This window comes from Drosophila subobscura, chromosome E (genome assembly GCF_008121235.1).
Source record: "Drosophila subobscura isolate 14011-0131.10 chromosome E, UCBerk_Dsub_1.0, whole genome shotgun sequence".
Taxonomy (NCBI): domain Eukaryota; kingdom Metazoa; phylum Arthropoda; class Insecta; order Diptera; family Drosophilidae; genus Drosophila; species Drosophila subobscura.
The window spans coordinates 15307940-15322079 of NC_048531.1; the positions used below are offsets into that span (position 1 = coordinate 15307940).

The 14140-nt window shown below is 46.3% G+C and overlaps 1 protein-coding gene across 1 annotated transcript in view; it reads left to right on the forward strand.

The window, feature by feature from the left end:
* LOC117890556 (apoptosis-stimulating of p53 protein 2) overlaps positions 1-14140 on the forward strand; it is a 34181-nt gene that overhangs the window by 11808 nt on the left and 8233 nt on the right. Inside the window, exon 2 of the mRNA XM_034795488.1 lies at positions 1792-1852. Coding sequence (XP_034651379.1) covers positions 1820-1852 — 33 coding nt within the window. The 5' untranslated portion in view covers positions 1792-1819. The remainder of the gene's footprint in view (positions 1-1791; positions 1853-14140) is intronic.

The window sequence follows — 14140 nt, forward strand, 5'->3', positions numbered from 1 at the left end:
CGATCAACAAGCTGGTAGAAATGTATCCATCTATCCATCCCTCTGCGTCCCCCGTCCTGCCTGTTAGTAGTCAATTTTGCAAGTTTATTTGTTTGGAGGGAGCAGGGGGGCAAGCAACATCCCGAATAACTTGTTCCACACATATCCATAAATACCCCGGCAGGGGGTGCTGGGCTGGGCCACGCTTTAAGCCAGGCTGAAAAGTTTTTCCACACACACACACACACACACACACACACATGCAGAAAAAGTGGAAAGTGAAAAGCGAGAAGTGAAAGGCCAGCGAGCGAGCGAGGGATCGGGCGGCGGGGAGGGGGAAAAAAAGTAAAATTGCTGACAGGAAACTTCCAATCAGAAATGAATTACTTTGAAGTGAGTTTAGCCACAAGCGGGGCGTGGGGCAGAGGCACCGCAGTGTCAGGTTTAAGCAGCCATGAAATAACATTAATTTGTTGCAAATTCGTTTGCCACAAGTTTCTCTAAGTTGAATTAATTTGATTAGCTTATCGCCGGTTCAAAGTTGTGACTACATCAGGGCTCCCCACACCCCACTAGATGGAATACCAGCGGGAGAGGCAGTGGCTGAGTGGGTGGCAAAAGCAACGTCGAAGACGACGACAATTCAAATTTTATTAGATTACATGAAATTTATGTGGCAATCAACTTAAAAAAACAGAGAGGAGCGGAGCACCAAATGTCTAGGAAGTGGCTGGCAGGAAGTGGGGTGTTTCTTGGGTGGAAAATGCAAATGACATAAGGACTGGCAAAAGATACTCCCTGCCAAAGCCACTGCTCCCCCTTGTGCGTGCGTGTGTGTGGCCTCATTTTAATAAGAATGAACTCCTCTCTCTCTCTCTCTCACGCTCACTCTCTCTCTGTGTCTTTGTTGAACTAAATAAGTCAAATAAAAAGAGTATATTTCTGCTGCTGTTTAGGGGCGGTCCACACAAGAAGGGAACCATTGAAAAGCTCTCCCAGAATCTCTCATTTCATTCCATAAAGTAAGGGCAAATAATTTTCGTTTATTTTGTTAATATTTTTACGGCAAAAATGCTTGAAATTGATAAGGCTGCCTTTTGTATGGGCCATGTGTGTGGAGTCTGGGAGCAGGATGTGCGGTAGGGTCTCTGTGGGTTAGCATTGTTAGCAGCCGCACACACACACAGAGTAGGAGAAGAAGAGACTGAGAGAGGGAGAGTGTGTTCCGACCACACTTCCTTTGGGTCCAATTCTATAGAGGAATTTCGACATGAAGCGAGTATAGGGCTACACTTTGATGCTCTGCACTCTCTCGGCAACAATTTCTGGAATTATTTCAATTAAAGATATCACAAATAGACCTCGAATTTGCAGTATTTCACTAATGCCAGTTGGAGGAGACTGAAAGTTTGAATTAAATATAAGTTGCGAAACAAATGTTTAGCAAAAAAGTTAAGAAAGTGAATGGAGAATGGAGTGTCGTTCTACCAACCCTACATAACGAATACAACTAACTGGTTACCTCTGTTAAATTCCATAATTTGTATACACCATTGTGAAAGTGTATCTAAAAGGGAATAAACCAAATCTAGAGGGAAGCCCAAACAAAAAATTGTTGAAAATACAAAATTTAAATTGTGTGCGTTGTCTGCGTTTATTCTTTTCTTTTCTTTTTTTATTGTGAACAGATGGGGTGGTGTGTGTAGGTACCTGCTCCTACTGCCTGCATATCTATATCTAATGATTATTTGTTTGTGCTGTTTGCTGATTGCCGCCTGCTCCTTACACTTGTTTGCCTTTCCTTCTCCACAGATTGGATGCGAGTCTCCAACGTCATGGTATGAAGGAGCCGACGAACACTTTGGATGAAATTGTAAGTGCTTTGGCTAATCAGTGGCATCCTACTCGTAGATTAAGGACGAATCAAGAGACACAATCCCCCCCTACAAGCACAAGCAGCTATGCCCCACAGACCCACTCGAACACATGTACTAGACGTACGGACATCTGTCACTCTGTGCAGAACTACAAGCCATATCCACCTCTGAGTCCCATACGAAGTGTCACATAATCTACCGGAACCGTTTCTCAAGCATTAAAGGCTAGGAGTACCAGAAAATATATGCGAAAAAGTCACCACAATGCAACGGACACATAATGAAAGTGAAGTGGTGTGCCATGGCATGGAATGGGTTTACAGAGGGGTTGGGGAATAGGTTCTACTGGGCCACTGTTGGGGGCAGTGTTGCAAGAGCAGTTGCAAGCAATTGGCGCTTTTAAAACTGAGAGAAAAAAGATAGGAAGATAGAAAGAAAGAGAGCGAGAGAGCGAGAAAAAGTTGGAAATGCAAAGCAATCTAAATAAAATGTCAGTCCCGCAAGTGGCGGCAGGTGGCGTCAGCAAAGGGAAGTGGGGAAGGCAGCAAAGAGAAACACAGCAAACAGAGACAGAAGAGAGTGCGAGAATAGAGAGAAAGAGAGGAACGGAAACGCAGACAGACATAAAATAATAAGAGAGGGAACACTGACAGACAGACTGAAAAGGAGGGACATGTTAGGGATCCCCCAAAGCAACGCCAAAACATAGTTGGGTGTGTGGTGTGTGGTGTGTGGCATGTGGTGTGCGGTGTGTGTTTGAGCGACTTCAAAGTAGTGCCCCAAAAGTGGAGTTTAGCTTTCAGTTAGACACCAGGGCAGGGGCAGGGTCTGTGGGGTATGGTCTGGCCTGGCCTGGCCTGGACGAAGGAGAAGAAGGTCCAAGGGAAGTCGAGCGTTTGTCAGAGCATCGCCGTGTCAAGCGGTAATTGTTATGTAAATGAGTTTTACAGTTTTCGCTTGGCCAAAAAAGGTCACCCAAAGAGTCAGTCAGTGGGAGAGAGACAGATAGCGAAAGAGAGACTAAGAGTGACAGTGAGAGAAATAGGCTTTGTCCCAAGCACAGCAACAACAACAAATTTCACAGTCAAGTCAAGTCAGTCAGCAGTTTTGGGCCGCCCGGCCGCTCCCACCGATGATGAGCCGAGGAAATTCCGGGCAAAAAAAGTTTTGTTTGGCTTTTGTTTCGTTGTCGTTGTTGCTTTTGGTGCATGCCACTGCCCCCTTCCAGCTTGCCAGTCTGCTCCACCTTTCGTGTCCTTTGTGTGCAAGCGAAGCTCTTTATAAAATTGCAAATCAGTTTGTAAGTCAACGGCAACGTTGTCGTTGCCACTGTCGTTGTTGTTCCTGCCACTTTATAGCATGCCTCAAACGGCCCGCACCCCACCAACATCTTTGCCACAACATTTTTGTGGTGTAAACATACGAATGGCTATGACTGTGTTTCAGTAATAAAGTTGCTCTCTCGCTCCCTTCTAGACATTACTTGCTGCGGTGGGACACAGGACATAGGAGGCAAACACATTGGAAAGTTAATAACCGTTTAGGAAAGTTGAAAGCGGAATGAAATTAAGAATTCCATCCGCTGTCTCTCTCTTTGCAAATATTTGCGGGTGGGGCAAGTGACCTTTTTTGCAGGAAGTTTTCTTTGGGAGATTATCAAGTTTTGTGGATAAATCTTTTAAGGCAGAGCCAGAGTGTGCGTGTCTATAGTTTATCTCTTTTTGGCTTTATAAATCAGTGGGAGAAGATAGCCTAGGGGTAGTTTTCTTGGTAGAGTGTCCGAATATCCATCAGAAAGCTATCAATATCCATCCATGGACATCTCAGCGGAAGCTCCTATTATACATCCACCGAGTGTGATGCCTCTTCCTGAGCTGACCATTCGTTTCCCATTCAGTTCCATCCATTTCCACAATTACACAATTTAAACAGTTATTAAATTAAAGCCAATATGCGAGTATTTCCCTCCTGGCCAATATGGAAAACGTTGCCTACTGCTGCGGGCGACTCATAACGTACATCTCGGCCAATTACGAGACGAACACACATACATACTTACATTTGTGTGCATTGGAAATGGCATGGCGCACTTCCTAGACGAAGGACGAACAGCCGCAGGATATCCCAACCTTTAGCAATATTTGTGTTGGCCCATTTTCTTAAGTGCAACGTCAGCTTGGCATTTCGCAACAATTTTGCTGCTGCTGCTGCTGCTGCTGCTGGTACCGATAAATGCCAGGACAGGCAAGGAGCAAAAGACAAGCACACACACACAAACACACAAAGATAAAGGGAGAAGGGTGAACAGCAAGGGAGGAGCATCACGCACACAGATGCGACTCCGAGTGGGACTTGAATTTTTAATGCAAGGAAGGGGGGACAAGGGCACAGAGGGAGAGATGCGGAGGCGGAGTAGCATCAGCATCATATGCCAATGCCATTCTCAGTGGCATATTTACATTCCGGCTCAATGTCAATTGCTTTTATAAATTAATTTGCAAAAAGACAAATGTACCCCAACAAGCACACACGCACACGCACACACACACACACACGCAGCTGTGCTACCATTTGGGGCACGGGGGCACAGGGTCACGCTCTTGGCCAAAAAACCAACAAAAAAAAGCGAGCACGCCTTTTGTTTAGAGGCCATTACGGAGGAAACCCGTGGGCCGTTGTCCGTGGTCCTCCCTGTTTAACTGCCAGTGTCAGCTCATGTGGAGCTCCTGCTGACCTGCCCGCTGCTTGCTGTCTGTGACATTGTCTCTTCCGTCTCTCTGTCTCTCCATCTCTCTCTCTGCAGGAGGGTACACATTGTTAGGAGGCGCCCTCAGTGTATGTGCCCCTGCCTGTAACCGTACCCGTACCTCAGCTGGCGTGACAGGTTGTTGTCGTTGTTAGACGTTAGACGTTTTTCTGTGTGCTTTTGTCTCTTGGTCCACTCATTGGGAGACGGGCAGGGAGCAGCAGCAGCCACAAGCAGCAGCAGCAGCAACAGCAGCAGCTGCCAGTTGTCGTAAATATTTGCGCAGAAAAGTCGGCAATGATTTGCTGCACACGCACCCACACACACACACACACATACGGACAGGACTTAGCCGAAACTAGCTAGCACATCCACACGCACCCACGCATAATGAGAGCCTAACCGCTGCACTATGGTCCAGATGACCACTTTTCTTGGCCAAATTGAATAACTCGCGAACGGAACAAGATTTTTTGATTTAGTCTTTTGATATAAGTTAAGAATAGGGAGAGGAAGGTTTTTTGAAAAAATGGGCGTGGCAGCTCCTTTTTTTAAGGGAAAATCGGTTTTTAATTTTTTTTCTCAAAAAGTTAGAAGCAAAAAAAGGATGGGAATATGTTTAGCAGATCAAGATTCTATAAAAAAAAGTCGTAGCACGAGTTAAAACAACCTAAAAATCTAAGATAATCGCATTTTTTCTCCCACAGAGCATGCTCTTCAGCAGTTTCCATTATAAAACAATATTACTCTGGCTACACTCTAGCCCCCCAGAATAGCTAGTGACTAATACTGTGGCTTAAATGCAATGCAAAATGGTACCCTACTTCACAATTTTCTTCTTCATTGTGTTCCAAACGGCAAAAAACATTGAAAATTCTCATTTGAGGTTATGATCTATAAATGCTAATTGTAAGAGTTGTGGTCAAATGTGGCATTTGTGACTATATACATTTTAACAATCATTTATTGGTCTACGACACACAATAGGTTTCAAGGTGGGACTAGGTGACACTCTATTAAAAAAACCTTCTCAAAAATTAGTCTTTACTACGAACTGACACATATTGAAGGTCTCACTTTGACATAAAATTACGAAGACATCGCCAACTACTAGATACCGTTCACATTACAAAACACGTAGTAAAAACCCTACTGAATAAAATGCATCCAAAAAATTGGATCAGGTAATCGTATTTTTCAATTTATGAGACATTTAAAACAGCAATAAAATTGGTACTTTTTCACTGCACATGCTGTGCAATAATGACCGCTGGGTTTCACAGCTGATTTTGCGAAGGTGGCGCCATCTATGCAAATTTCTGGTACGCAACTTTGATGGTCACTCTTTTTCTAATGCAGAGCGCCAAAAACCACGTCTTGGTTTTAACTTTTAAAAATTGCCTTTTGGCCAAGAAAAGTGGTCATCTGGACCATAGTGCGCTGCTAGGCCGTGAGAGGGGACGGGATGGGCTGGATGGTGAATGGATGAGGTATGATGGCAGCTAATTAGCGCAGTAAAATGACAGCGCAAGCCCTGCGATGCGATGCGACGCGTTGCCGTGGCAGGCACAGTGGGACTCCAAGGCACCGAAACGAAAGTGCAACAATTGGGAAAACTATAGACTCAAAATCCAATTAAGAAATGATTCAATTTGGAGGCACAATTTTGTCACACGAATATCAAAACATCTTGAGGCAGAGCCAGTGGCATGGGGCACACGCATGCACTTCCGTATGGTGTCGCAGAACGTGTCACCCCACAGCCAACCCACAGCACCACCCACACACGACAGCTGCATTGCCTTCGGTTTTGCCTTCGTGATTTAATGCTTTCGCTTCGTCCTCCGGCCTCGGCTTCGGCTTCGTTTGTCGCCTAACGAACTTCGTTAGCGCTGGTTCGTTTCGTACGCTTTGGCCATTGAAAGCAGCGCCAATTCTGCTTTTGGCTCTGCGTTCTTTGGTGTTGCTGCTGCTGCCACGGCTGCCACTGCCACTGCTGCTGCTGTTCGGTTTCCATTTCAGTTGTGCATTGGCTGGCGGACGCGACAGTTCGACAGTTTCCGGTACAAGCAACGCAACGCAACACAAACGTAGCACGTAACTGAACGTAACGTAACGTAACGGCGTGGTCGTGGCTGTGTCGTCTGTGTTTTAGGGGCCTCCCCGTCGTATTTTGGCGCATTTTTGTATCGCGAGTTATTAAAATGCGATAAAAGCCAGTGAATCGGTAATAAAGCGCTTATCTGTGGCCGCAATTACGACAAAAACAAAATAAACAGACGACGGAAGAGGCAAGGGGAAGCGACACTGGGCTGAGAGAGATCAGATCAGATGGAGGCAGCCCTTGAACGCTTAACATTTGGCGGTTTTTGTTGGTTTTGTTCGTTTTTTTGGTAGGGTGACAGCCGGCAACCAGACCCGCCGACTGTTTCTTCAATTACTTGTGCGGAGGGGGGTGTGGGAGCAACTGGCGGAGTCAATTGTGTGGCTGGCCCCCGCATCTGTTACAAATGACAAGAGGGAGCACGCCCACTCCATGGCCACCCAAAGAGTGTGGCGGCTCGTGCCATCAGTAGCGCCTAAATGAACATATGAGTGTGGCTGTGTGCCCGTGTGCCCGTGTGTGTGTCTCTTTTAGTTAATAGTTGTCTACGTGTGTGGCATATTACCCGGAGACACACACAACTACACGCAGAGAGGCATTAATGTGAGACGAGACCCAAACACACACACGGACGCACCTCTGAGGCGGTGACAAGAGCTGGCAGGCGGTTGGGGGATGTGCACAGGTGTGTGTGTGTGTGTGTGTGCGTGGAGGGATCGTGTTTGTTTTTCTTGGCTTTTAGCTTCCGCTGCGGGCTATCTCAAAAGCATTCAAAGTATCTTTCGGATGTGCCACTTGCCGTGTTTCGATGTGTCTCTTGCTCCATGTCTCTTCTACTCTCTCTCTCTCGCTCTCGGTCTGTGTGCTACTTTTGGGTGTTTATGACATTTAAATCAATAATGTCGCATGACAGCAGACCACTCTCCCTCCCTCTTTCCCTCTTTCCCTAGTGTCACTTACTCTGCGCCCTCTACTCCGATCTCCCGGTGCGATTTGTGCAATTTGTGCGGATTTGTTGCATCTTGCAACATCAGCCTCAAGTGACGCCTACAGCCGCCTGCAGTCGGGGAAAAAGGTGACTGCTCCCGGCAGTGCTCAACCACCTCTCATTCCCGTCTGCCCTGAATTCGCTTAATGAGCGCCGCCTGGCCGCAGATACTTATTTAACGCTCATACGCCCCGTTGCACGCCCCTCCAGACGCTTTCTTTGCCTCGTGGGTGGCAGCGAGTGGGGATAAAGCCAAGGCCAGTCGGCTTTTGTTTGTTAGGAGTGGAGCGGAGCGGAGAGGGGGAGAGCTGCAACCGCTCTCCCGCTCCATTTCTGTGGGAATTCCCTGCACCTAGAATTATAATTATGTTTGCCTTAATCCCATTTACGACTCTGTGGCATGTTCTTAATGAAGATGTCAGATGTGCCAGCTACCCGTACAAGCCCCATTCTGTCACAAATAGTTTGTGGCAGTTTAATTTGTAAAGTGTGCAACACTCGTGTGTCCAAGTGTCCAGCTAAATTCGCCCTAAGCTGCCACAAAACTCAATTTGCATGGCCACAAGTGCCACAAAAAAAACAACACAGAGGGAAAACATAGCGAGAGAGAGAGAGAAAGTTAGAGTGAGCGAAACGGGACAACATTTTAATCAAATGTGTAAAAACTATTACAGCTCCGCTTGCTGCAACCTTCCTCCCTTTCGGAAAAGGAGCAACACAAAGTTTTGCCTGCATAATCATCATCGCCATCATCATCTTGGCCATGGCCAAAGCATTCTCCCATCCAGCACGGACCATTGGCGACCACGTCGCCCCACCCATGAATTTGTTAATTAAGCTTAATGTGCAATTAAAGCTTCTAGGAATGTGAACCCCCGAAAAGCTGATTTAATTTGCATTTCGGTCAAGGGATACACGAGGGTGAATGGCAGCAACAACATAGAGTGTGTCATGGGGCATGGGGCATGAGGACTACCTGCCTTCGAGTGTGGGTAAGGTGCCAGAAATTAGGCTAAATGCCTGCCACATTCGCTGGATTTAGAAGGTGCTCCGTTTCTCGTCCTTATCCCTTTTCTTTTTTTTCTTTTTCGGGGCACAACATTATCTTATGGTCGTAAATTCAACCCATTTTTTGTGGGTGGCTTCCATACATATAAGAAAAGCCTATTAGCAGCGCAGGTAAATTTCCCAGAAGGGTCATCACGCGGAGAGATGAAAAACTTTTGCTTTTTGCCGGATAGCCCCAAAGAGTGCCCCAAAGGTACGAAGGGGGAGAGCGAAGATGATCACCTTATGCGCTGTCCACTAATCGATTTGTTATGCCTAAGGGGACCCAACCTCCTAGATTAATCTATCAATTGCATCCACATTCAAGGGCCATTCAAAGAACTTTCGTTTCATCTCCCTTAACCTGTAATCATACTCGTATCTTGATGGCATTATCATCCACTTTCAGTTGCTGAAACCATTTGTTTTCCTCTCTCTTGATTGAATTACAGATCTACTTTTATTTGTCCATGAAATCCCCTTGCTGGACCACAGATTTCCAGCATGCAACATTGGTGGCTGTCCCAATTGCCTCCCCCTCCTCCTTGTGCATCCTGTGGGGTTACTTTTGCAAGCCTACGATGTGGCTGGTCTCCCCTTTTGTTGCTGGAATCTGTTGCTGTGGCTGTTTGGTCCTGCTTCTGGTGGCCAGAAATCCATTTGCTCTGCTCCAAGCACTCGTCGCTAATCTGTCCATTGTGAGACATTGAAAGTGGGCGTAGAGTCATGGCCTAGCCACGCCCCTTAGTCCCCCAATGGCACTTCATAACTGGTTTCTGTGTGTGTGTTGTGGGAGCGAGGAGGAGTGTGACTGAATGGGGAGTGTGCGAATTTACGACCTCAGTCAACACTCATGGTTAACTCTTGGTCAATGAGCAAGCAGACGGAGGGGTTCACGAACTTCAGTGGCAAATGGCACACAGGTTGAATGGAGAATGGGAGTGAAAGCAATGGACACTGAGGTGCGGCACCAGAGGGAGACCGAGAGAGCAGCCATCCTATACTTCACGATTACTTAATATTAATGACTTCCAGCCACTCTGTGTGTGTCTGTGGCTTGTGTGTGCAGACAAATGCCAGGCTCTTCACTGACCTTCTCAAGCAACTCCCAAGCACCCCCTCCTCTCGCAATCTGCTCCCGCTCCCGCTCCCGCTCCCCCTTGCGATCCTTGCGCGCTGATGTCGCAAATCTCTGATGCTCTCGTCGATGAGAAACTTTTCTCGCTTTGGTCTTTTGTAATGAAAGCCCTTTTTATCTGTATTAGTTGTATAAGTGTGTTTCTGTCTGTGTGGGAAAGTAGTTTTTGAAGAGGAGAGAGGCAGAAGGACGAGGAGGTTGCCTCAAGGCTTTATCTTGGCCCATTGTGTTCGACAGCAGCAGCAGCAGCTGCTTTGGGGAGTTGGGGAATATTTGCTTAAGCTGATTTAACTACATTAACTTGATTAAATAAGTATTAAACAGTCAGAAGGGGTGCGGGTGCGGGTAGGCAAACAGGAGCGGATTGCCTAGATGCGGGCCTGCGGGTAACCTTATCCTACTACAAGTACTTGCTCCTCCTCTGAGTTATTGATTGATTTCAGATTACAATCAATGTTGCGCTGAATGTTGCTACCAAATGTTGCCTCGAGGGCAAACGCCACTAAAAAGAGTTCAATATCAAAGCCACCCACCGTATTCCCCTGTCATCCGCCCTGCAGCCTGTGCTCGATGTTCGATGGAATGTGGTTCCAATTGTGGTTCCAATCAAAACGTTTAGAACAACAGAGCAACAGCATGCACGATGCCTGTCCTCCTGTCTGTGTGTCTGTGTGTGTGTGTTGTGCGGTGGCATATCATGTTCTCTGATTGTTGGGGGGGCACACTCACACACTCACACATACAGTACATATTTTACACAAATAGTTTTGATTGTCACACGCCCCCCGACCAACACACAGCGGGAGTGGGAGACAGAGACAATTAGAGTGCGGTCTATGGAGTGGAGATTTGGCAAGTAATTAGCATTCCCCGAGCGACAAGTGAAACCCGCCCCCATTTCAATGTCATGGGAATGTAAGAAATAGTTGCCACAGTTTTGGGTTTTTTGCTGCAACGATTCCCTCGATGAGAAGTTGCAGAAAGGGTAGGAAATGGAAAATATAAAATTTAGCTTTTATAACTTTGTTTCCGTTCATCTTTGCAGCATCAATTACTCCGCTCTACTCCCACTCTTTCTCTCTCTCTCTCTCTCTCTATCTCTATATCTTTGTCTGTGTTTGTCAGGGAAATGGAATGCGGAAAAGCGTAATTTAATGAAAAGTCATCAAAGCCCGTCTACTGCAGGGAGATGGCAAATCAAAAACTTTTTGATTTCATTTACTAAAAGAAGATATAAAAAAAGAGATAGAGAGAGAGAGACACACACTCAGGCAGAGCGAGAGAGAGATGTGCGAAATCAGTCGACCATTAAATTTGTTTAATTTATGCAAAATGAAAATCTGTTTGTCTCGTTATCCGCCCCGTCCCAGTCCCAGTCCCAGTTCGAACCAATAAATAAATACGATAAAAACCATACAGAAATATTAATATTATTGCATGCTCGTATTATTTTGCTTTGAGGCACATAAATGTCAACATCCGACGAAGGACATTTGAATAATTGTGGGGCATCGAGGCAGAGACAGGAGTAAGAGTGAGATATGATGATGATGATGGGTGTGCGTGTGCGTGTGGCAGACACATGTGACTGCTTGTTGACCGCTTTCCTAAAAGGATTCCAGGCTTGCCTTTCTCTCCCTGCTAGATGATGTTGATGATGATGGCTCTTAGCCATCGGACAGCTCTGGAAATGAACAAATTTTTGTGGGTCGTCATTCAAGTTAATAATAAACAGACACAAACAGGGCACAGATACAGTCCAACACACACATACTTGTACACTCGAAGGCCGTTTGAGCAACACAAATGAAAACAGGGAGAAAAGCGGCAAAGGCAAGTGTTGTGGAAGACATAGACAGCAGGATGGAGAGGCGGGAAAGGGGGAAGGGAATGGAATGGGGGTGACTGCGGACTGCCACCAAATTGCGCTTCATTTATTTATAATAATTACAACAGTAAAAAGTTTTAAAAGTCATTTCAATGGCAGGAACGGAGCACAGCCTGGCCCTCACTTAAATATGCAGGCTAATAGGCGGCCCTGCCTCGCCTTCCACAGGGAGTGGCAAAGGACGCAAACTATGTCCAGAAACTGGGCTGGGAGGGGGGTGGCTGTGTGGCACTGAATAATGAATGGCATGAGAAATTGAACTATTATTTGCCACCCGGTCAAAGGACTACAGGGCAGCAGCAGGACATCAGACAATCAAGCGTAGGCCCTGCTTACTTTTGGCAGGGCGAAATGTTTTGTTTTTTACGGTGCAAATTTAAATTTAATTCTCTGAATTATGGCAACAATTTGCGCAGTGACGAGTGGGGAGAGAGCGAGGCTGAACGGATGGATGGATGGGTTGGGTTGGTTGTGGCATGGGGCACATTGGCTGTGCCCTGACCAGTCCGGCCATAATCTGCGCTTAAAATATGAGCGCACATTTTTAATGCTCACACGGACCCACTCTCACTCTCACTTTCCCTTCACTCTTAATCTCCCCCCCGCTGCTCGGCCATCTCTTATTTATATATTCTTTTATTGTGTTTGTTTTTACTGTTATGCCTGCATTAAATCAATTCCAACTCAGAGAGCGAAAAACAGAGAGAGAGAGCGAGAGCGAGAGCCCGTGCGGCGTGTAAATTTGATGTTTCAATTTGGCTTTTTATTTATTTATTTATTTATTTTATGATTTTTTCAACAGCAATTATTGAGGCAGGGATTGAGCTTTCCATGGCGGGGGATGAGGTGCAATAAAGAAATGCAATTTGCACATAAAAATTAAATTTGAAAATGCAATTAAGTTTGCCAAACAGTGAGGTCCATTAAAAGCGACAATCTCCATTTAATAGAATTCTCCATTTATCCACTTAACCGTCGGCACATCTGCCAACTGCCCCCACCTACTGGCATCGTCCTTGCCACGCATTTCTCTTGTTTTTTGGGTGCCATTTTTTCCGAGTCTCAATTAACACAAATTATTTGCAATGCCAATAAGCTGGCTCATAGATCGAGGCATTCCCATGGGATTTGTTGACATTTATTCAATTTAATTGCTGAATATTGCATTTCATTCGGCGGCAGGAGGGTTCCCTTGTGCTCGATGGATGGGGCAGCAAATAGTGCGAATAATTTATGCATTACCGGAAAATCATTTGCAATTTTGATGCACTTTTTGTTGAATGTTTAAACTGTTTTTTGGCACAGGAAGACAGCGAAGAGGAAAGAAATTTGTGGCAACATAATTGATATGACTGCCTGTGATTTGCTCCCTGATTTATTGTTCTGGTTTCTGCATAGGCAATTGTGTCCCCCCCCCTCTTCATTGAAAGGGTATCCCTTGTGCGAATACTCCCATTGGTTTCGTTTACAATGGCCTGACCTTGAACGTACGCGCCTTTTTTCAATTTCTGTGCGCATTACGTCGAATTTCTCGACCATTTGAAACAGGTCAGAAAGGCGAGAGCCTGCTCACGTGTAAGGACTCCCCTTCAGCCCCGGCCACAGTCGCCGCTCCCTTTGCTTTAATTACTCTTGCGGAAAATTGCTTCAACTCTCAACTTTGTTGAGTGTTAAGCATTTGCCACGAAACGGGAGAACACACACAACAAAAACTCGACACGGACTCTGGCTTTCCCTTCGCCCTAGCTCTTTGCTTTTTCTCTCTTCCCAATGAGGGTCAATGTGTATTACAATGCGTGTGGTTGCTGTGTGTGGGTGGCTCCTCTGCCGGAAACCAAAGACCCAAAAACGAACCGAAAGGCAGGGAACCGCAACCGCAGAAGCAGCAGCAGCGGCAGCAGGACAAGCCCGCCGCAGTATCCGGACATGCAGACATCACTCTGCCGGACAACAGCAAAACGTCAAAATACTGCCCCCCTCAAATCAGTGGAGGCGCCACCAGCAAAGAAGAGTCAGAGTGAGAAGTGAAGCCTCGCGTGAGCGACGACTTAAGCCGCAGTTTGCTGTGGAGACCCTTGGCTCTCGTCCTCCTGGACCTGGCAACCTGCTCCCGTCCTAGCATGAGTGGTGCAAAACTTTTTGCAAAGCCAAAAGCCACTCGCAACTGAAACCACTTGGAACAAACCGTTTGACGGAGGCAGCGGCCAGGCAGGAGCAGCAGAGAGAGCAGCAGCAAACAGCAAGTGGAACTGGTATGTGGTGTGTGGCAGGACCCACAGAGAGTGCCACTAATGTCTGCTCCAGTAAATATATCACGAAAGTGAGAGGCTTGATTTTCGGCCAGCAAAAGCAGAAGGATCCTTGTCGCACTTA